Below are 22,833 nucleotides of genomic sequence, written 5' to 3' on the forward strand. Positions count from 1 at the left end.
TCCGACATCACTCCGGATCATGGTGCATCAAAGGAGCTGATGAATCCATGACCAGAGTGGATTCATCAGTTCCTTTGATGCACCATGATCTGAGTGATCTTGGATCACTGATCCTTATCCCGATCAACCCAAGGAACCCACCCCATGTCTGTGGAAAAGAGGATGCACTGGCGACTGATATTTAGTAAGATAGCCGAAAGGTTGGAACCTTTTTTGTGATACATTATGGCAGGTTGTTAGCGCTGCTAGTGATACCTTTCTTTGATTGACTGTTACGTAATGTCTTTTGATATCTTGTGAACCCATATGATAGTTTGGGACATTGTATAAGACCTCGTGTATTCATGTATGTATTGGTTCATCCGAGTTAATTATCAACCTGACTAATCAATTTCAATAGACCTGAATACGTTACCTCTATCAACACTTTTAAGTTGATTCTTAGCTAGGATTTAACTTGCCCACCAGCGCAGTGCATCCACAAGCTTACAGGTTTGTTCACTTTTTTTGGTTTCTTTCCTTAGTCCGGTGGTTATGTTTGTTCGCTTCAAGTGGCCGGCGGCACGGAGATGCGAACGACTCAAACAACACACACAATTTATGTGAAATTAAAGATTTCGTTTATTTTCTCTTTACGTTTTACTACATATTACATGTCACGCGACGCTGGTAACGTTACTCTGTCACGTGGGATCCTTGCTACAATTCTCGGCATCACTTGCAAACTCCACTCACGACTTTAACGTCATCCACTGCCATGTCGCTCAACCCAGTCTTCCCTCGTTCGCCCTCAAATACAATCTGCCGGTATATTAACGGATCAAATTGTCAATGTGTTTCAGCAAAGGCGTGCATAGTTTATCTTGCTGAAAAGGCGAATAATTATAATAAACAGCAGCTCTAACTGCTAGAACACACTCAGTTAATTTGGAAACCGGTCAATGTAAAGCGCAGACTGCACACTGTACACTGTAGACTGCAGACTGCAGACCGGGGTTAAAATGCAGACTGAGGGGGGCCGACTGAGGGTGAAATGCAGAATACAGACCAGAGGTAAAATGCAGACTGCAGACAACAGACTTTTTAAGTATATATCATGTTATTTCCAGTATCGAGTGGTAACCGTAAGCAGGGTTATTCCCGGGTTATTCAGGCTAATCGGACTAATTCTCGAAATTCTGGTTAGCCTTGGTATCACTCTGGCTAGATTGAATATCGCTCCGGTTAGCATGAGTATCACTCACGTACGTTAGCCTAAATAACGCTCCGGTCAGATCTCAAAGATGGAAATGGTAACATGATTCAGTTAAAAAGTCTACAGTCTACATTTTACCCTCAGTCTGCATTTTACCCCTGTCCGCAGTCTTCGTTTTACACTGACCGCTTGAAAACTCATAAATTGCAAAATAAACGTTAGGCGGTGTCGTCGGATATTTTACAAACGTGCAAACTGTTTGCTTAGGAACTTCAGCCGTCCCGTGTACAACCAATCAGCAAAATCTTGATTTTTAGCTTACAACACTACTACTAAAGTCTCACTATAGGTTCACTCAGGCTCTTCGCACTCGCAGTCTTACCTTGAACGGTGTTTTGTTTTTGTTCCTGTTTATTGTAATCTGCCTGTAGTTCCACCTGTTTCCTCTGTTTCCAGACTTCCTAAACTGTTCCCATCGACGCTTACGTTTTTGGATGAACACACGAAATTTCCCCATTCCTTTTCTTCCGAACATATGATACCAGAACTGAAGGCACATGGTAGAACCGCCTGGAAACTCTTTACTGGTCAGCAGCGCTTTAGATCCTTTTGCATGTGAGGTTGAGCTGTCCAAGTAAATGTAACCTCCTGTTTTAAGTAGCAGATGCGTTTGTTAATCATTCTACAGAAAGGTTTGTCTGACTAAAGGCGGAAAAGCGATCTCATCCAGGGGGAGTTGTCATACTCCTAAACGGAGCATCACATTATGAAGATGCGGTCACACTACGCACTCAATAATAACGTCAACGATGATGACGCTGATCATCATCAACAGTCATAAGGAGTCCAGGGCGTTCTACTTTACCTTGGCCATTAGCTGAGTGATCACCAGAGGGCCCGGTGTTTTTGCTTGGTGTAGCACCTTTTTGAAGCTGCCAGTCATAGCGGGCGCCATCAGGGAGTTCTGGATTGCTTGGGTTGTTAGTCCAGTCACACAAGGTTCCCCCATCAAAGCTACAGGAATCTAGAACTGAACAAAACAACACCTGAAAATACGTACTACAGCTGAACAGAGTCACTGTCCACTCTCATGAAAGATGACTATCAAAGATTATAAATGCAAATGTATTAGTCTCCGGATTTTTTAATTAGGTGCAAGTAATTTGCTATTTTCACTGCCCATTGTTTTCGAGTGTTATAACACATACCGTGTTGTACGACTCTTGTAAGTGATGCCTCGCATTAGCAATGTAACTTGACTAACTTACAGGACTCTGTGAGCGAGTGAGCGTTTTTTTTTTTGATTTTTAACGTTTTTTTTTTTTTCAAATTTCGATAAAAGTTTCAGAGTATATAAATACGTAAGTCGACCGAGTAGCAACCTTTTTCAGTAGGTGGCTATAACAGACACTGTATATGAACCGATGCAACTTGAAAAAGCGCGGTAACCACCGAAAACTGATACAATTTCAATTTCCTTTCATTTGGGATAAAGATTCGAATGCGTAACATTTGCCCTTTGGAGTCCTATTGTTGACAAAGAGGGAGTGGTGTCCATTTACAGTTGCCATAACACCGTAGCATGAGTCCGTCGATCCTCTATCTCTCGGGTAAAATAAACTTTTGTTGTTGTTGTTGTTGTTGTTGTCGTTGTTGTCAGATACAGGGAAAGACAGGTTACGCTTGATCTTCATTCCGTGGGTCGTTACAGGCTCTTCAGACTCTTACAATAGAAATGTGCCTTAAGGATCCACTTTGAATCAACTACATAGTTATAACCGAACTTGAGCCTTTGCTATCTATGCAGAAGAAAGATAAGGCAATCGTATCCTATCATTTAGTTATGTAGTACCGCTCTCTTTGGCAGAAACATTGCCTAAAATTATGAAAAAGGGAGGTTTGTTACCTGAGGGCTGTGTTGGAGGCAATGTTGTCGGTGGTAGTGTTGTCGGTGGCACTGTTGTCGATGGCACTGTTGATGGGGACACTGTTGATGGGGGCATTGTTAATGGGGGCACTGTTGATGGGGGCACTGTTGATGGGGACTTTGTTGATGGGGGCACTGTTGATGGGGGCACTATTGATGGGGGCATAGTTGACTGGGGCATTGTTGATGGGGGCTTAGTTGCTGGGGGTAATGTGCTGGGACAATCCTTAAATGCTATATCATCGATAGCAATATCGCCTCTGTAGTCTCCACCGCGCTGGCCCTCAAAATATACCTGAAGAAAAAAGAATTCTTCCAGCTAAGAGAGGAAAGTCTATCGGCTGTTACGCCGCAAAATGTAATACTAACGCAAGATGTAATAACATTCGCTGCAAAATGTAATAGCACTCGAATGACATGTATGATACTTCGAAATCAGTATCATCAAGACTCATTTACGTTCATCCAACGTAGATTACATGAATTGAATAAAAGAACTTCAAGTTTTGCTCTCAACTCTTAAAAGTAGGGCCGTAGCTAGCAAGAGGCAGGACGAAACATTTTCCTCGTCTAAACTTTATCCCCGAATTTTTTTAAAAAGTACGGTTAAGTTGGTAAAGCAATTTCCAGAGAATATTTGCCACCGGCTGGTGAAATGTTAAATCAGTGAGCGAATTAGGGGCAAAAGTTAACCTGTTTAAGTGCTGTAAAGAAGATCGAATGGCTAGTTCATAAATAGCCATACCCGACCTTTTTAGAGCTGTAAATTCCATTTCGCGGCGATTATTAAATTTCGCGGGGTAACAACGGCACAAGTTTCACCTCACTAATATATTCACAACATTTTGGAGTTAAGATTGCGTACAGTAATCGAAACTTTTACCGATACCTTCGAAAAAATCTGCAATTTTACTATGTTAACATAAGTAAACAAGATTATTTATCAGTGCCAGCTGGAAAAGTCGTTGAAAAAAATGTGAGTTTGCTATAGTGATTGCCTCGGAGTCTAGCTCACATCATTACCTACTTAGGTGTTAGCAATAGAAGGCCTGCATCAACTTTGTTAGTTACCATAGTACCACATATTCATCAAATAAAGAATGTATATATATGCGTGTACACTAAACGTAGTTGGCATCACAATTTAACCTGCAAAAACTCTTCTTTGGCTAATACTAGGGCATTATTCTCCCGTAATACCCATGGACTGATTACGGGCCTGCAAAAACCAAGCAAAAAGTCATATAATAAGCTACTTATTAACCTGGAATGTTTGTTCTTTACGGGGAAATCTCAAACCTCGGACTTGCCGTATTGACCTCCCTATCGCTCGGTCAATATTGCAAGCCGGGTCCTCGTTGAGATTTTCCCGTAGAAATCTCATTCCCGGTTAACAAGTAGTTATTAAGTTAAGCGACCAGCAAAAACAATCAGTAATACCTTGTACGGTAAATCACTCTTTATCTCAACACTTCCTTGGATCCATTTGTCTCCCTGCTCACCAGACTTTTCCCACACGCTTTCAGTGCCACCGCTAGTTTTTATTTGGACGCTAAGTTTTCCTATTCCACTACCGAGCATGTGGTACCAGAATGTCAGAAGATGACAAGACCCCCCTGGAAATTCCTGACTGAAAAAGCACGAAGTTTGTCCTGGTTGGGCGGGTGACGACGCCTCGAAATATAAATAGTACCCTACAGAAGGAGAACAAAGAAAACACAAAGAAGATTTGTGGCTGTGACAACAATTCTAATAAAATCTGTTATTACAGCAAATCCTTCAGCGTTTTTTTTTCACATGATTTCAAGGAGTCCGTAAATCGCATTATTCAAAAATATTAAAAGCAAGTCGAAGCAATACCAAATGAAAATCCTGCTGAATAGCTTCCATTTGAGTAGTCAAAAAGCAGGATTTCAGTAATCAATAGACGTAAAACTGTATGACTGATGGGAAGGTTGATCTTGGTGGTTTAACAGTCTGTTCAAAGCACCTTGCCATTAAAAGAGTGCAATACATCTTGATTCTTTTATTTGCTGAAGTCATCTCAACTCACCGCGTTACTGAAAGAACAACGGAAGTTGATTGCTACGCACCTGAACCGGAAGTGTGGTCGGTCTTGGGCCCAGTCCCTGAACTTCCGGTGGGTCCTGTTTGACGGTACCACCTTGGATAGGACTGTTCATTACACAGTTTCCAGTGGCACATTCCACCGGCTTCAAATTCACAATCGTAAGGACCTGTAACCGCCAAATGGACATTGTCTTAGTGCTTCATCTCAAAATGCTTCAAACATTACGCAAGTACTTAAATAAAGAAAAAGTTTTTCTTTGAAAATGCAGACGTAATTCTGAAGAGGAGATCACCACTACAATGTGGTAGGCGTTCAGTCTGGATGCCATTTCCCTTGCTTGGGATTGCCTCGTTTAAATTTGATACAGGGCCATGCAGATGGGGCGCCACTTCAAATAGAAATCTCCTTAAAAAGCAGACGGAATGGAAGAATTTAGGGAAGTTGATGGATTTATAGTTGAAGTATTTTGTCCCGGTCTGATGTGTTGTTCTCAAAAAAGGGAAAGTCAAGGCAGTTTTCTTACCCAGTCCACAACGCCGCAACACACAATTTCCGAGTTGCTTATCATCTCCAGCACAAGCTTTCCCACCATTCTTTGGAGGAGGATCATCACATTGCCTGGTTCTGCTGTGTTTTCCAGAATCACAGGACACGCTACAGGCACCCCAGCTGGACCACCTACCCCAGTGACCATCAACTGGTTCTGAAAAGTAATAAAAATGTTATTTTTTACATCATATTTTATGAACCATATTGGTCGCGTTCATATTGAAAACTTCCATTCCGTTTACTTTTACTCTGATAATAATGACTTTATTACTGTGTAAATTACATCTAGCAGTGGCCGGAGAATCCCTACTGCTAACAGTGGACACCTAACTAGAACTATCTAAAAATAATAGACATAAAGGTCCCATAAGAGAAATTAAAATGAGTCACAAAGCTGGCAGCCACTACATCCATCTAGGATGTTGTCAAGATCTAGCCTCCGTACGTGGGTCTTAAACTACTTGAGATTTATCGCCGATCTTTCTTAATTTGTTACTAGTCTTGGGCCTAGATATCGAATTGAATGCTTTCCATACAGTAACAGCGTTAAATCTAGGTAAATAACAATCTCTGTGCCGTACTGTAGGCCCCTCCTTGGTCCCAGTCCTCTATAAAGACGAGTACTGACGGTGTGTGCAGCTGTGTCCAAGTAATTTCTCTTCTAAAGTACGTCAAGATATTTAATTCATCAATTTTAAGAAAGCGTGATGTTGAAAAGTGTTCTTGAGACTGATGAAGACTAAGAGTCATCCTGTTAAAATATTGTTGTTATTATCATTATTATTATTATCATCATCATCATCATCATCATTATTATTATTATTATAGTCAACCGAAATGCCTCAATACCATCCACAATATATGAGTCAGAGACTAACATTTATCAACTTTTTCAACGATGCCAAGTGTTTCCTGACATTTGTCTAAACATCTCTATTAACAGTAAATTGAAAAACTATATTTACCATAACATTTTTCTTTGCAGTCTTCAACCTGTGTTTCTATTCCGATTTTGTCTGCTCCAGGACAGCTGTTTAGGTCATGTGATGCACAAAACCGCTGGCGCACATGTCTGCACTGGTTGTCGCAAGGACCAAAGACTGTCCATGAGCTCCAACCACCGCTAGGGCCTGGGAAAGAACTTATGTTACTTGACAGCGCTGTTTTTGATCTAGCCTCACTAAAATATTAGCTTGTTCTATCCATTCATTATTTGTTTCCTTATGGGATACCCGACTTTAGAGGTATTACCATTTGACAATTGACATTGTTTGAGATGTAAGAGGTTTTCTGGTTGTGATTTGTTTATCGATTGATTGACAGTACCGTATTTGGAAAGATGTTTTGCTTTATCTTATTTTCCTTTACATGCCGCTAACGGCGTTATAAATAATAAGATGTAGAATCTTTTTTTCACCACTCTTTTTCCATATCCAGATTGCTTGGAAAATAACTACACTAAGTTGTTATTTTCAGGTATTGATCAGTAAACGAATATTGACTAAAATACTTCTAGCAGCATCGAAGTAGGTAACCTAGCTACCAAACTGACGTGGGGGATCTAGGTTGTTCGTCCGCTTTCTTCATCGTTGTTGTTTTTAGAATGACTTATATACAGTTTTACCAGAGATCAGAGTTCAAGTGTATGAGTGTTTCTAAAAGAATTTCAGGTTCAGGACTGGTCAGTCAGAAACAAACAGCCCAGTCCTCATTAACCTCATGTCGCTGTTATGTCCATTGGGTGTATGGATGGCATAAGCATAAGCATAAGCATGAGCGAAAGACTTTCAGCCAATCAGCGAGCACTTTATGCTTACGTCAACCATGTCGTCATTGGACATAACACCGGCATAAGCATAAGCATAGGAAGAATGCTTATGCTTAATTATGATTATGTCGCAGCCGTTTCTATTAGCGCATAAGCTTCTTATGTTTATGTTTATGCTTTTAAGTAAGCACCGGGTTTAACTATCGTCAAAAACCTTTTATTTTTTGAAACTAGTTTCGAATTTTGGCTAAAGACAAGCATGTATATTTTGAGATAACTGAACGTCACTTGTCTTCTGTACACACTAATTTTAATGTACTATACTTTACTGTTGTTGGGAAGTCTAACTTTAAGCTAATCAGGTAAACAATTTGTTGGCCGCATTTCCTTTGAAAGTCATAAAAATTAGTGTACTCTAAAACGAGAATGATAAACTAAAAAATCATGTTTGCTTGTTTGTTTGCTATCACTTATGTGGCCACAAAATACCGACGACGTCAAAAAAAAAACTCAAAAAAAATGCCCTCTCTCTCCTGTCTGCCACGAACACATTGTCAAAGAGATTTATGTCGGTTTTACTGCTTTACTCGTATATTAAAGTTTGCCTTCATGGCAGCGGACTCGCTGGTCTAGAAGCATATGTCTTACCTGAGCAGTCGTACAATGCATTTATCTGAGCAATATCTGTTTTGCTAAACCCATTGCGCTGACCAAGTTGTTTGTTTGGATCACCAATCGCACGTATGGTGGGCTTGCCGTTTTCAATAGAAAAGCTGGTTCTGCCGTAATGCATTATACTCTCCAAGTCGTAAACTTCATTCAAGTAGTCAATTCGATTAAGATTGTATTTGTTGAAGTTGTGTTCTTTTCCTGAGGAAAACAAAGTCAAAATAGTTTTAGGATAGTCCATGATAATCTTAACGATAGCCAATCGTCGTTTGAGTTTTTTCTAGAGTAAGTAATTTGATGACAGTCAAACAGGCTTCCTTTCAGCTCACATTTTCGTTTTCCAATTAGTCAGCGGTCGTAGAGCGCGGGCTTAAATTACACGATCGAATAAAGTGAGCAAACGAACATTTGAGGCTGTACATCTTATACAGAGTACCTTCAGCTCATTCGACCACTTGGAATTTAATGAAAATTTAATGAAATGGGTCTTAATCATGCCTTTTCTGATTTTAAGTTGAACACACCCACAAGAAATGACTGAAACAAAGAGTGAGCAATGAATTCTCGTTACCAGGCTGAATATTCTCCCACATGATCTCCACATACTGGTCACGGTCATAACGGGACTGTTCGTGCCAGAATCCTACAGCATGCATCATCTCGTGCATAATAACTCCTTGATGATTACAACCGCGTCCTAAAGAGATATCCTGGGAGCCTTTCTTCCAGTAATTCATACCCACGGAAGAGTAGCATCTACAACAAGAAACGAAATGAGCGGAATAAATCAGTTAGAGATTCTTTAAATACATCCCAGTATCATTTTCTCTACTGTGTGTTCAATTGGCGACTTAAGTGTCGAGGTAGTTTATCTTATGGGGGTTTTCACGGTTATTCGTACCCATTGTACAAGCGTTTTCCCTCAAAGCAGTTTTGAGATCGGGATATATCTGAACAGCTCATTCGCAGCTGTACAATATTGAATGGCATGGGAGGAGAGGGGTAGGGATAGAGATTATCATTCCTGCTAGAGCTTGGAAAATATCGTTAAAACTCACAACCACTTTATCGCCGGTTTCTTATTTTTGGTTTGTTTTGTTTTGTTTTAGTTTTTTTTTTTACTCAGTCTTGGCTAGATCCGGCAAGCGTGTTATACCTCACTCTTACGTAAGCTAATTACAAATTATTATATTTCTGCCTTCATGCAGATGCTGGTCTTTATAATCAAATTATTATTGTTTGTAAGCCCTAGGAAGAGAGTGCGCTAAAGTTGATGGCATTGTCGTTGAACAAAGACATTTTCAAGAACAGGCAAGCAAGAGACCATTACAGACACATTTTTCTTACCCCGATTTTTTCACAAACATTACCCATCGCTCCTCGTTTTGGCGAGGTTTCCACTTGACACAGGTGTGTTCTGTAAACTGTTGAATCGCCGCCTGGATAGTTGGCATATATCCGTCTTTAACTGTGAAAAAAAAATTAAACTATTGGTATGCAGTAACGTCCTGTCATTTGTCAGTTGATAGGTTCCTGTAATCCGTGAATTAGAAATTCTTGACTAAGAAATTTTATAGTTTTATCTGATTTTGGGAACTGAATACTCTTACGAGACGATCGACTAGACAAGTCTATTTTGCAAACTACATGTGCATTTTAGCTCAATCACACGGCTCTAATTAATAGTCTAATGAGCATTTGATTTTTCAGATAAATTTTAGCTAAAGCCTTGTTTTGAATGTTGCATGTATCGGGGTAAACTTGGACTAATTTAATGGCTTAGGTAAACTCCTTGCGAAGCTGAAGGCTCGACCTTGAAGGTTTTCTAACCAATACTGATGAATTCTCAGTGAAATCTTACCAAGTGTTTCCGAGACTTCGTAAGGGACAATCTTGGTCTTCCAGAGATACTGCCTATACCTCTGAGCGTTCCTCTTTTGAAGTAACTCAGGCGATTCGCCGGGATTTAAGGTTATAAGTATATCACCTTCATACATCTTGGGCTCGATATCCACAGCTTTAAAGTAAAGTAATTAAATGTTATTTGCCTGTCAGGACGGCAGTGTGGAACAATATTTTGTCTTCAGGACAGTGATCAGAGTAGCTTTAAAAAAAGTCTTCAATATTTCAAAGGGTCAATACTATAAGTCGCCTTTTAAATGGCGGGAACCTTTTTTAATTCGCACCCTGTGTTTGTCTGGGGTTCTGGGGTCCAGTGTTAAATCGAGAAAGTTCAGTAAGATTGCTTCACTGGCTTTACAGCAGTGAGAAAGTGAAGTCAGTACAAACCTTCGTTGATCTTGTCGATGATTTCTGTAGCTGTCATTTCAGGATCATCCAGTTGAGGTCTGTTCTCTTCTACATGTGAAATTTATAAAAATTAACATGATCATTGGATAATGTAATTCTAGAGTTTTCATTGGTTTAGCCATTATGGATTGTGACGTATTATACCATGCTCTACAAATATGGTTAGCGTACGCGTGATTTTTGGAGGCGTTTTAATGTTTTATTTAAGCTTAGTTTTCTTTATTTAATAAAACAATTATTCCACTAGTGCTCGTTGGATTTGAGGTGATTATCGCCAGCTTGTGTCACCTCATACGCAAGGATGTTTTCCCCATAATTGTTTCGGCAATCAGTCGCCGATTTTTATAAGTTTCTATACTCTCAATTGTGCACAGAAATAGGAAGAGAATTTTGTTTTTCTTAGGAAACAAACAAACAACCATAGTCCTAGACTATTATTTCGGTTGCTATGATTCCAAAGACGTTATGCGAACCAGTAGGACGATCTGTTCGTGCAAAAGATACTTCTCAAGTAAGTGGTTGATTATAGAAGAGCCGGGGCGAACGCCAACCTGCTAAGCTTGTTGCAAAAACATGTTTAAGGTGCATTAATATAATAATAGGAAAAAAGTAAAAGTCAAATTGTAAACTCAACTTTGGGATCCCGGTACGATTTTGGTTCAAATTAACGACCAGGCTCGCCAGATTCCAACTCAGTTAGCGATTAATAATAATAATAATAATAATAATAATAATAATAATAATAGTAATAATAATAATAATTAATAAATAATGATGATAATGATAGTAATAATTACGATTTTATTAACAGTATATCCTCATATTGTTTTACTCCTAAAACGATTGTTTACCTATTACTGAAACCTTTCAGAACAGATTGAATCTTCCCACTAATATGCTGACTTAATGTACAGGAATAATAACACTGTTTGCCTTATTTTCTTTGTTCACTTGAGTGTCAATTGTGGACTCTCTCTGTGATTTGATTATATAGATGCAAATTTAAGTCGTTTGTTGGGTTTCTGTTTTGATTACAGTCGCGTTCTACATAATTAGTATCATTAATGCACTTAACCCTTAAAGAGAGAATATAAAACCCGGCAAATGAAATATAAATGGCTCAACATGGTGGTTTCATCTTTTTCGTGAAAGGAAATTTCTACTTTTGTTGTTGGTTCATTCTATAATGACGTATATTTTCAATTTCACAGAAAATGACAAAATACTTTCCTAATTAAGTTTCTGTTTAGGTGTCTCCTTATTATCCTGTTCATAAATTTTTGTCTTTTCTCACACTCAATGTTTTTATTAAAAATATATATATATAGAAAATAGAGACCAATAAAAGTTATCGAGTATTTTCCGAAAATAGAGAGTCCTATAATGTCAACCTGAGGGTAGTGACTCTTTTTCCCAATTAACGTTACTGAAGGTTTCGAGATATAAATTTTTAACTCTACAGAACTAGAGATCTCAATTAAAGAAAAAGACAATCAAGGCTGCCTTCATTACTCTACTTGGTTTTTGATCTTGGAGCAGTATTTTTAACAACGGGCCTGTAAAGCTAACAACTTGCTCGTGGATAACTGTGATTACATTACGATGATCTATTTTACTCTGGAGTTTTTGAACATCATAAGGTATAAAAAGTAGAAAGAAATTTCACTAAAAGCGCAAAATCAACACAGATTCAAATACATTTACCTGGTGAACGACTTAAAATAGGAACTCCTTGTCCGTAGGGGACTTGGATTAAAGCAAAAACAGCGAACAACGCCAGCATTGTCCCGAGAAATTTAACCACGCTCTATCTCCTCTAGAAACGAGTGCTGACTAAAACATAACGGGTGCTATATATTAATCATGGAGGCTTAAACAGATGCCATTTCACATGTTTATTTAAACAATGCCGCAAACGTCTATTTGACTTAGGCATGTTTATTTGAAAGGTTCCTAAAACACACAAAGGAAAAAAGTAGATAAAATGCAAAAGTGTACATTTTCTTATCTAAGTAAACAGATTACTCGCCTTTGGTGAATGACGTGTATTAAGCCTTGTTAATGACAGAAATTTATCATGACAATGCGAGTCGGAAAAGTAGACCACATGTACATGTATCATGTTTCTACGTTAGCGACAAAAGTCGTTTATTTAAAAGAAAATCACAATGTTCGTAGAAATTGGCCATCTTCTGAGTTCTTCAAATTTAATTTCTTACTAAACGGACAGCCAGTTGGGAGTCAGAATATTTTCGAGTTAAAGGAGCTTGATTGCTTTGCGGGCAAATATCAAGAATGACACTTAATCATGTATTTCACAAAACAAGTGCCTTTTTCTCACGAACTGACTAGCTATAGCACAAATTCAACAATTCTGTCTGAATTTTACTTATAGTTCTATTTTGGCTGATGAATAGTAATCAGTACAGAAGGGTCACGTTTGACTGGCGAGAAACATACCAATTATTATGGCATCGAATGAAGAACTTAATCTTGCAGTTTCAAAAGGTCAAGGTCTTAAACCAGTGTTTGTTATAATGAATAGGGGCGGAGTTAGTGTCCTCGACAACTCAGAATTATGCTCGATATGGAAGCAAACAGTCATTGACCTCTTTACAACGGGAAAAATCACAAGAGGTTCAAAATCACAGAGGAAATTTCGTTTCCTGTGTTGGAAACAAAAGAAGTCTTGATCAGTGAAGAATACTTGAGATTTCAGACAAGGTACCTAAGCGCTTCCTGAAGCGGTAAGATACCTACTTCAGGAAGGAATAACCCATACCCACTTGAACAAATGAAAGTGATTTAACTAAATTTCAACCTTGTGAAGTTAAATTGCACTTTAATAAATGGACTGAAATATAAGAGAGATGTTTCAAAAGCTGAAGTGACAAGAGCTTTTCATAAATTTGAAATTTCCTCATTTCCCCAGCGAACTAAATGAACTGTCATACAATGGCGGATCTTATGTCGAAATGTGCTGATAAATCATATTGGCAGCATCTAGCACACGTCCTGCTAGTTAGGCTTGCTGACAATTGAGAATATCTGGAAAGAAATGACAGTATGGTAGAAACATGACAAAGATGTTAGTCATTAGTGGAACCAAGACTGGACAATATGTCCGAAAATAAGTTTCACAGCGCCACAGTAATTTTTTAATTTCATCTGTTTAGTTTTACATTTCAATTGACACGATAATAATTAACGATTTAGAAACACGTTACATTTCACATAACAATAAGCTTATTTGGCGTGGCAGATTGGTGATTTGAAGCATCTGCCATTTAAACTTTTTTATCCTTTTTTAATTTATATTTAGGTCCTCCTGGCACTCCAAGTTAGTTTCCACACGGTACTTAGAATGCAGGGCTAGTATTTTAGGAACTAGATGATAGGGCAAATTTAATAGCCCTGATATTTTTTTTTTCGGTCGTACTAATGTTGCATTTTAAGGTAATTCCTCTGAAATAAAAGTGACAATAGATTTTTGTTCAAACTTTGTCCACTGAATATTTGTCATATGATAACTTCAATTTTGAAATAAAAAAGGGGGGTGCCCATGCTCATTAAGGAGCAGTGAGGCATTGAAAATGCCCCATTTTGGCATTATTTAATGCTTATTATAAGAACGCATTCCCAGTAATTGTAACATCTTTGTAAGCCCGGACTCATAAGAACACGCATTAAACTACAGTCAATACATTGTGTCGGACACAAATAAACGTTTAAGTTTGATTCAGACAGAAAGCTAAATCCTTGATCAAAAATTTGAACCAAATTTCTTGACGTGGTTACCGACTGCAAAATAGAAAAGACCACAGTGTATCTGCTATTTTTCTTATTTATTTAATTTTCAGCAATAGAAATTAGATGAGTCTTTTCACTAGTCAGTTCCCGTAGATTTCCTTCGATCAGTTCAAACAGTGGTAAACTAACGCCCTGTCCCGGCACAATACGCCGGAGGAATTTGAAAACTGAGCCAACCCTCCACACTAATCCGTCACGAAAACAGAGCTTTTCGAGGTTAAAACCGTAGGAATTTCAGTGAAAACGCTGGCTTTTCGTTTTCGTGTGGACGGGAAACATTTTGAAAACGAACCTTTTCGAAAACGTTCGATAATCATGTGAATTCTCGGATTGAGTTTTCCTCAAACATAAATTCAAACTGACCGGTGATTGTTGCGTTTTTGAATTCCTCCGGCGTAGTGTGGACGCAAAACATTTGATGCGTTTTCAGCTCCGTTTCCGGCGTAGTGTTGACAGGGCCTAACACTACCCATAATTCCTCCAATAACACTTTTGCAGAATAACCTCTCTTGAAAGAGCTCGGTATTTTAGGAAGTGGAGGCACTCTGAATGTCTGCATTCAAATTCTTTATTCACTGTGTAATGTTGTAATGTTAGTTCAGAGTTATTTCATGTGTTTTAGCTTTTTCATGATCAGCAACACTAGTGATGACGTCATCAGGCCACGCCCGTGGTCATGTGACTAATACAGAAAAATTGCAAAGGCTCCCAGGCAAATTACTTTATCGCGATTTTTTTCATTGATTTAATATTTGAATTTAAATCCTCATTACGCTATGCATCGATTTTGTTTCATTTCTACAAGGTCAGATTTTGAGAGCATTTCAAAATATTGAAAAATTCGTAATTTTCTGCAAAAAAGCATGATTTCGAAAAAGGAATGCATAGCTATGTTTCCAAAGTTGGCTTTAATCGAAATTTGTCAAAAAAGGCTCTATTTAATGGAAAACCGCGTTTCCTTTAGCATTTAAAGAAACCGGAAGTGCGCCCGATATCTATTGGAAGTTACCCTATCAGCACGTACGCAATTTACACTACCAGCACGCTTCGGTAGATCAAACAAAGCCACACGGAGTTACATACATAGTTTTTCTCTTTCCATTACTCTTGTTTTTCTGTCTTTCTTTTATTTTGTCTTTGCTTGTACTTTTGTTACTTTGCGTTTTGTCAAACACAAAGAAAAACATCTAAAATGTAAGCGAATTTGCAAGCTTTCGAGTTGTTATTATTTTCCGCGCTCAGGCCGACGTAAGTAACCGGAAGTGAAATTTCACCTCCTTAACAACGCGCGCGAGCGCGCGCATGAATCAGTTAATAGGTTGGTTTAGCAAGAGAACGGGAAAGTCACTTGACGACGGCGCGCGCAATACAAATACCCAAATATGGTCAGATGACGACTGCAGGGCGCGCGGAATAACCTGGATTCTGTTCTAATTTGACCATATTTGGGTATTTGTACTGCACGCGCCGTCGTCAAGTGACGTTCCCGTTCTCTTGCTAAATCAGCCTAATCAGCCCAATGGGCCCTTAACCTTTGGACGAAGAAGAATGGAGAGAGAGTATTTAGAGAGTCTGCCTTTTCGGTCAGCGGTATAGAATAGTAACCCCTGATGCACTTCAGCACACGCAGTGGTCAAAGACCGGCAGATTAGAAAATTGTGTCAGGTTTTTCCTAGGGTGACCTTTGCAAATTTATGTCTCATTAAATATGCCGTCTGGTCGACAAAGAACATCAGCAAATGCACCTGATGCCTCCACTGTGACCTTAAACGAAAAAATCCTGAAAGAGTGTCACGATTTGTATACAGAGAAGGATAGAGGTAGTGTGTTTAGACTGTTTATAAAATGATTCTTACGTTGACATGGAACCTTATGATGGCGGCACAGCTGAAGATCCAAAAAGATCCAACACTCATAAGTGATTTTAATGTTTCATGTCACCTGATTTATGAACACTGTGCTGTATTTAGGTCTTGTTACCATCGCTAGTGGGCTGGGATTGAATCTACTGGCTCCAAGAAAGAAGATAACTATCTTGTTGCTTGGAAATCATTCTGCTGGTAAAAGCTCTTTTATAAACTGGTAGGTAACACTGTTTATGCATTTTAAAAAAGATTTATAACTAGAATGTAATGTCCCCTTACAGTGTTGATGTATAGTAAAGCTAAAAGATGGCAAAGAAGAATGTGTTAATAATTAATTGATTGATTTATTGATTTATTGATTGATCGGTTGATTCATTGATTGATTGATTGATTCATGGATGGATGGATGGATGAATGGATTGACTGATTGATTGATTGAATGATTAACTGACTGATTAGATGACTGAGTGAATGCTTGAAAGCTATCGATTTAACTAGGAATTTTTTTAATTTAGTTTTTTTTTTTTTCATTAACCCAGGTATGTGGAAGAACATGTTCAGAAGACGGGTGTTGCTATAGAGACCCAGGGGTTCACTTTTGTCACAAGTGGAAGGAAAAGAGAATCCCTAACTGTGAGATAATCATTTTTTTATTGTTAAAAATAGCGAAAAGTGTTGGATGACTTCCAGTATCTTTGTTGTTGACTGTGGGTTTTAGTCTATTGATTTATTATACCTGTTTGTCTTTAATTATCCTTTATCTCTTTATCTCTTAAACATAAAAGAAAGCAACAATGATATTGATTTACAAAATTTCAGACCATCACTGCACTTTGTGCCATACCAAAGGTGAATTTAAAGAGCATAGATTAATTTATTATATGAAAAAAAATTCCCAGTACTTACTCTTTATTTGCTTGGCCCCAAAATTCTAACCTTTTGAGCAAAAATGTTATTGTTATTCACAGCTAATGAGTATATGTAACTGAAAGAATAGCAACTTCTGTCCATAGCTTTTGGTCAATGTTGTAGGGAATGGTACCTTGATCCATGATCAATTTCTATCAAGGGACAATACTGTCTGCTGCCAGAAAGTTAAAGAGAGGTCAGATCTTAATATGCACATAGGATAGTTTAAAGTTTACACGTCAAAACATTGTCATAATTTTCTTTAATAGGGAAATGCTACATTACATCTTTATCCACATTTCAAATCTTTGCAAGATCTTAAAGGTAAGTTCAATCCAGTGACAGTGAAGAATTTAGAGGTGATAAAAGGGCACTCAATATTTATTAGTATTTTAATTCCAGTCTTTGAACAGTTTGATATATGACACATGACAAGCCTCTTGCTTGTCAGCTGCAGATATTTAAGTTAGTGTAATTTTTTACTCCACATAATTTTTTTACATTTAAGTAGCATGTTATTTTTGCAGGTGTTGTGGATTACTTGACGACCGAAATCTCAACATCAAAGCAAAAGAAATTCAGCCTGGTGACATTTGTTGACACACCTGGACTTGTTGATGGAGACATGAAGTATGCATTTAACGTGGATGAATCCATCCTGTGGCTAGGTCAGTTAATCTGTGAAAATTTATGCTTATTCTATTATTTTCACTGTTGGTTGACAGAAGCACTATCTTCTTTAGCATGCAGCTTTTTTAGTAAAATGGTTAGCGTTATGCCTCTGCAGGGCTGTCATTAAGTTTCAAGTCACCTGTTGCCTTGATATTCAAACCCATAACAAAGCTTTTGGTAATTGTAAGTGAATTGAATAAAAAACAAGTGAGATAGTTTACCTGTAGCATACTCAACCATAACAGGTGTTATGGGTGATGGCCCTTAATGGCAGCCTGCTTTGTAACATATTGACTCCTGATATACATGTAAACATACACTCACAGGTATAAAAGAATGAAATAACTAAATCATTTTATTAATGCACCAAGCTTCTAGCGTGAACAGTCACCAGATATAACTGTAATTTGGCGTGTTGGTTTTTGAGGATGGAGAAAAATTGGAGAATCTGAAGAAAAGCAAGGGTAACCATGTGTGTATAGTTCTGATTACAAGCCTCCATGCATAATGTCTGCCACTAGTCTGGAAAATTTATAAACAACCCCCATCCTTTATCCTACTGGGATACGAGGAGTTTGAAGAACTGCAAATGCACCAAGTTGATTACGTATTCAACATGGTGCAAGTTTACTCTTGTCTTTGTAGGCAATCTGGCTGATCTGATCTTTGTGTTCTTTGATCCAATTGGACAAGCACTTTGCAAAAGGACGTTAAATTTAGTTGGTAAGCTAACTGTTTCAATTCACCATTAGATTACTCATTTTTAACCAGGGTAATTAGGGTGTTATGGGAAGATGCATTTTTTTGTGTTCCTATCATTTGCTTATAACAGTTATGGATAGTTTCAAGTTTGAAATTGTGCAGCTTTTTTAAATGAAAGTATCCTTCGACACATTTGTTTTTGCCTTCCGCTCATTCAAAATTTCTGACTGAAGAATAATTTGTTTCCAGAATAGTCCACATTTGACTGCATGGGCTTGGTTATCACATTGTCTCTTACAAGAGACTCAACTGTCATATTCACCCATACATGCTCATGTAGTATAGATGCTTCACAAACCTATTTGTTGTTCCATGTAGAAAAGCTGAATGAGAAGCAAGGTGATCGTATCAGGTTTTTCCTAAGTAAAGCAGACACAGCAGGACAGGAGAGTGACAGACAGGTATGTACAGGAACACTGTAACAACAGTGACTCAATTCTTAGTTCAACTACATGTATTTGCACTCATCACAAGTGACAAAGAAAGATTGTGGACAGGAGCTAGATTCTGTTTCCAAAACTTGTCAATGATAAGTTAAGAGTATTTTTTACCTCACTCGCCTCAAAGTTTTACAAAAAATGTTTCTCAGTGTCTCACACAAAACTGTCTCTTAACTAAAAACTTAACATATAAGTTATGTAGCCCTTTTCACAAAATGGGTTATGCCCTTGAAACAAAAACACTGGAAAGGCTAACTATTGAAAGTCTTTCAAAATTTATTGCTTCTATTATTCCTTTATCTCCTCTCAACTCATGAAAGTAAATGAAATTTACACATACTCAGACAGGCATTTTGTTATGGAGTTAATCAACTTTTATGGTGCAGGTACATGAACTGCTCACATTTTTCAATCTGTCCTTGGATGTTGGTTCAAAAAAAGGTACAAACCTTGTGGAAGGACTGCATGGTGGACAATGTTAAAATTTTTCTGCTGAAGGACTGAAGGGGTTTTACTCTATCATTCTAAGTTGTAATATTTCTCTTGAGTAGAAGGTGTTGATGCAAATAACTCAAGAACTTTGTAAAAGGCCTGGACTCAACAAAGCAGGATTTGAAATGCCAACTATTTACATCCCAACACTGTTGGACAAGGTAACACTGATGCATCCTGTACCACCAGGACTTGTAACACAAAAGCCTGGATAGGAATCGTCTCCTATCCAGGGAAGTAGGAGGCAAATAAAAAGCTTTGCTGGCAGGGAGGAGCAGGAAAAAAATAGGGAGAAAGCTTATAGCTTGCCTGTCATGCATAGAAAGGACACAACTGCTACCCACCTACCTAAAAATAGAAATAAACACCACACCCTATGAAATTTGAAACAAAACCCCATCCTTTTCGTAAAATTCAGTCACAACAAATGTATGGCATTTTTGCCCAAAATGAAGTAAAATTGATAATTACATAAAATTTAGCATTCCCTTGGTTTAATTAATGGAGATAGAAAAAAAAAACGTGAAATTTAAAGAAGCACTCCGACCTTTAAATAAAGATTCATGTACACAGCATTTCATATAGATATATGTTATGAACAATGGCATAGTTCTTGTGTTGAAACTTACATGTACTTAGTTAACCCCAACTGGTTTCATTGCATTGTTTTTAATGTTGTATCTTTGCAGCCAGCAAGATGTGCAAACCAAATTGAAGAAGTCTGTAAAGAAATTGAGAAGACAATCAACCAGACAATACAGAACACACTAAACACACTTGAGAAGGACTGCGAGAAAATTGCTGACATGGTGGATAAAAAACTGACAATTGATACGTATGTATAAAGAATTATTATTTTGAATTCTACATAAAGGCCTTTTCCCACCCTTTTCACTAAAAATCAGTATCATAGTTTTCTCTATTGCTTGTCACAATTTCTGTGTTTGCCACACAAGAATTTGTCCCAGATGGGAGAGATTGTAAATTTGTTCGTTTTTATGACTTGTGCTATTGTATGACTGATGCAAAACCCCATAGACACAGACAACCTGTGGACACAATTGCTAGGTATTTGTTGGTTCAGGACTGAATTGTTCTAAATACAAGTCTTGCTTCTCAGAATCACTGACCAATTTTGAAATTTTGGAACATCTCAGGAGACTGATATATTTCTAGAGTCTGACTACTTAAAAGTTCCCAGATTGAATCTGGTGTACAACACAAGTTTCCTTTTGGTTTTAAGTTTTAATGTGTTAATTGCTGCTCATTTTGTTTATTGTTTGTCGTTTATTTTTTACAGGGAAGCATGCTCACACAATCTGAAGGCCAGAGTAAAGGGCATGTTTTTTGGTTTCTTGGGCCTTCTTCTTCCTGTTGTTCTTTTGATCAATTTCTTGGCAAGCAGCAGTGCAAGAGGAACTTTGAATGGACTTGTTGGAAAAGAAGTAGCTGAAAAACTTCATATGTATACTGTAAGTACTACAGCCTCTGACCCTTCAGTTTGTTGTGTTGTGCTGTAAAGGTTTCAGTTGTCTTATCTAAAAAATTTTGACAAAGTTATTTTTATTTTTGATCATGTGCCAAGATCAAGACAAAGTTGAGGTTTAGTAATGAACACAAAGTCAACATTTCAAGATTTGGATCATACAAGCTTTGTCAATGAGATTTTGATTAGTTTTGTATCCAACAAAGAACTATTAACTGCTGGTAATGAACTGGAGTAGACTTATGTAGAGATCTTTAATGATCTTTTACTGACCAAATAGCTTATACTTTTGTCATATAACAATTGAATAAATACATGGCATTTTTGTGTTCTGTAATGAAATCTTGTCAGGGAAATGATGTGTGAAATCTCTATCATGTTGGCAGGCTCCAGTTGAGAAAATGTGGCTGTCAATCCCAGCGGAGTATCATAACCATGCCCTTGTAGGGATGCTGGTGTTTTCTTTTCTGTTGTTAATTGTTGCTAAGCTTTTCTCAAGGTAAGCATCAGCTTGTTTCTGCTTTTAACTGCTCCATGACTCTAGAAGTCACTAGAGTAATAAGCACACTGTACAGACCTACACCAACACTGTTGCACAAAAAGGAAGACAAGGCCAAAATTTTGATTTGATTTTTTATTTTTTAATGTCCTTTTTAAGAAACCATTGTTTTTCAAAGTTTCAGTTTACTTGGATCACATAAGACATGTATTTCATATTTTCCCTAAAGTGTAATGAGAAGTTGAAAGAAAGCAGAGAATAATGGTTCTAACTTGTGTACTTTGTACTGCAGACTAAAACCAACCCTGTCACGGAAACAGAAGAAGACACTTCTTGAGCAGAGGTCATATGTCCAGGGATATGTTAAAGGTCACAAGGTGAGACAACTTGTCAGTTTTTTCTTAAATCTCCAAGAAGATAAAGTAAGCGGGTTAGAATAGCGCAACACAATATATTTCGTTTTTGCTCAGTGATTTTCTGAGTATAAGTTGGTCCTTCCGTCTCTCGATTCCTGTTAACTTTTTTACTGAATCCGCTGACCAGTGCATAAGGGTTTCGCATTTGCTTGCGTATCAAAGTCAGTAGGTGAAGCTTCTTTTTCGCAAATTGTTTCCATGGTAGAAAGTATGTTTCATGTTTGTGTGTTTTTTTAAACTTAACTTTTCATAATTTATTTTCCGAGTTCTAAGGCTCCCAGCCATTTTGATTAGCCTCCGTTAACGTAATGTGCAGTGGAAATTTATTTCTATAAAGTTCCAGGATTATTATTTGCGTTATTATTCATTGTCTTCTATTGTTACTCAACATTGACCGCAGCCTTTTTAAACAATTTCGTTGTGCATGTCAGTTTTGAACAAAATAGCACCGCAGTCTAATACCTTAAAGGCTGTAGAAAATGTACAACCGTGGATTTTTTAACATGTTTTTTGTTGAATGTGCCAAACACAAGTGACTTGCAGATCTTACAGTTATACAGTAACCATATTGTTTAAACTAATTGTTTTCAGGAGCGGCTTTACAGAGAATATCTACAGCAAAGTGTTGGATCTCATGACTTTGATGCTGTCAAGTTCTAATTTATCAGGATAGCTACAAATCGCCAGATGTTAAACCACAGTAACATATGATCATGAATTATACATAAATAAAGGTTTATATACGTACACAATCTTTTGTATTGTTTCGAGTATCATCAGCACTATGTCTCGTAAACTCAAACGAATAAACAAACAAAGTCAAGTTTTCCACTCCCCACATAGCAATGCCCTGAGACGCTTGTTTAATCTCCGTCAATAAAACTGTCATTTTCAAAACAAAAGTTGACAATTGTACTTTGAGAAGGTCAATCATGATCCATACTAATTACGGTCGGTTCGTCTGGACTGCTAGTTCCGTGGTCAATGGATAAA

At 37.7% G+C, this 22,833-nt stretch overlaps 2 protein-coding genes across 2 annotated transcripts; one reads left to right on the forward strand and one right to left on the reverse strand.

Moving 5' to 3' along the window:
- Positions 1–234: 234 nt before the first annotated feature.
- LOC145464274 (uncharacterized) lies at positions 235–12,465 on the reverse strand. The gene is made up of 14 exons (XM_081448109.1): positions 12,194–12,465; positions 10,469–10,537; positions 10,041–10,196; positions 9,527–9,647; positions 8,751–8,935; positions 8,159–8,380; positions 6,708–6,872; positions 5,717–5,896; positions 5,216–5,359; positions 4,563–4,816; positions 3,102–3,417; positions 2,061–2,225; positions 1,578–1,843; positions 235–801 (listed from the first exon to the last, which is right to left on the reverse strand). Exons 1-14 carry the CDS (start codon positions 12,270–12,272, stop codon positions 715–717), a joined length of 2,409 nt encoding a protein of 802 aa, XP_081304235.1. The 5' UTR covers positions 12,273–12,465; the 3' UTR covers positions 235–714.
- Positions 12,466–15,583: 3,118 nt separating this feature from the next.
- LOC145463553 (uncharacterized) lies at positions 15,584–22,590 on the forward strand. The gene is made up of 13 exons (XM_081447316.1): positions 15,584–16,119; positions 16,270–16,381; positions 16,704–16,797; positions 17,343–17,397; positions 17,601–17,741; positions 18,391–18,468; positions 18,826–18,908; positions 19,499–19,600; positions 20,129–20,274; positions 20,740–20,911; positions 21,312–21,424; positions 21,717–21,801; positions 22,432–22,590. The coding sequence occupies exons 1-13, from the start codon at positions 16,008–16,010 to the stop codon at positions 22,498–22,500; spliced, it is 1,362 nt and encodes a 453-aa protein (XP_081303442.1). The 5' UTR covers positions 15,584–16,007; the 3' UTR covers positions 22,501–22,590.
- Positions 22,591–22,833: the final 243 nt, after the last annotated feature.

The sequence above is a fragment of the Orbicella franksi genome, chromosome 12 (assembly GCF_964199315.1).
Source record: "Orbicella franksi chromosome 12, jaOrbFran1.1, whole genome shotgun sequence".
In the NCBI taxonomy this organism is placed as follows: Eukaryota; Metazoa; Cnidaria; class Anthozoa; order Scleractinia; family Merulinidae; genus Orbicella; species Orbicella franksi.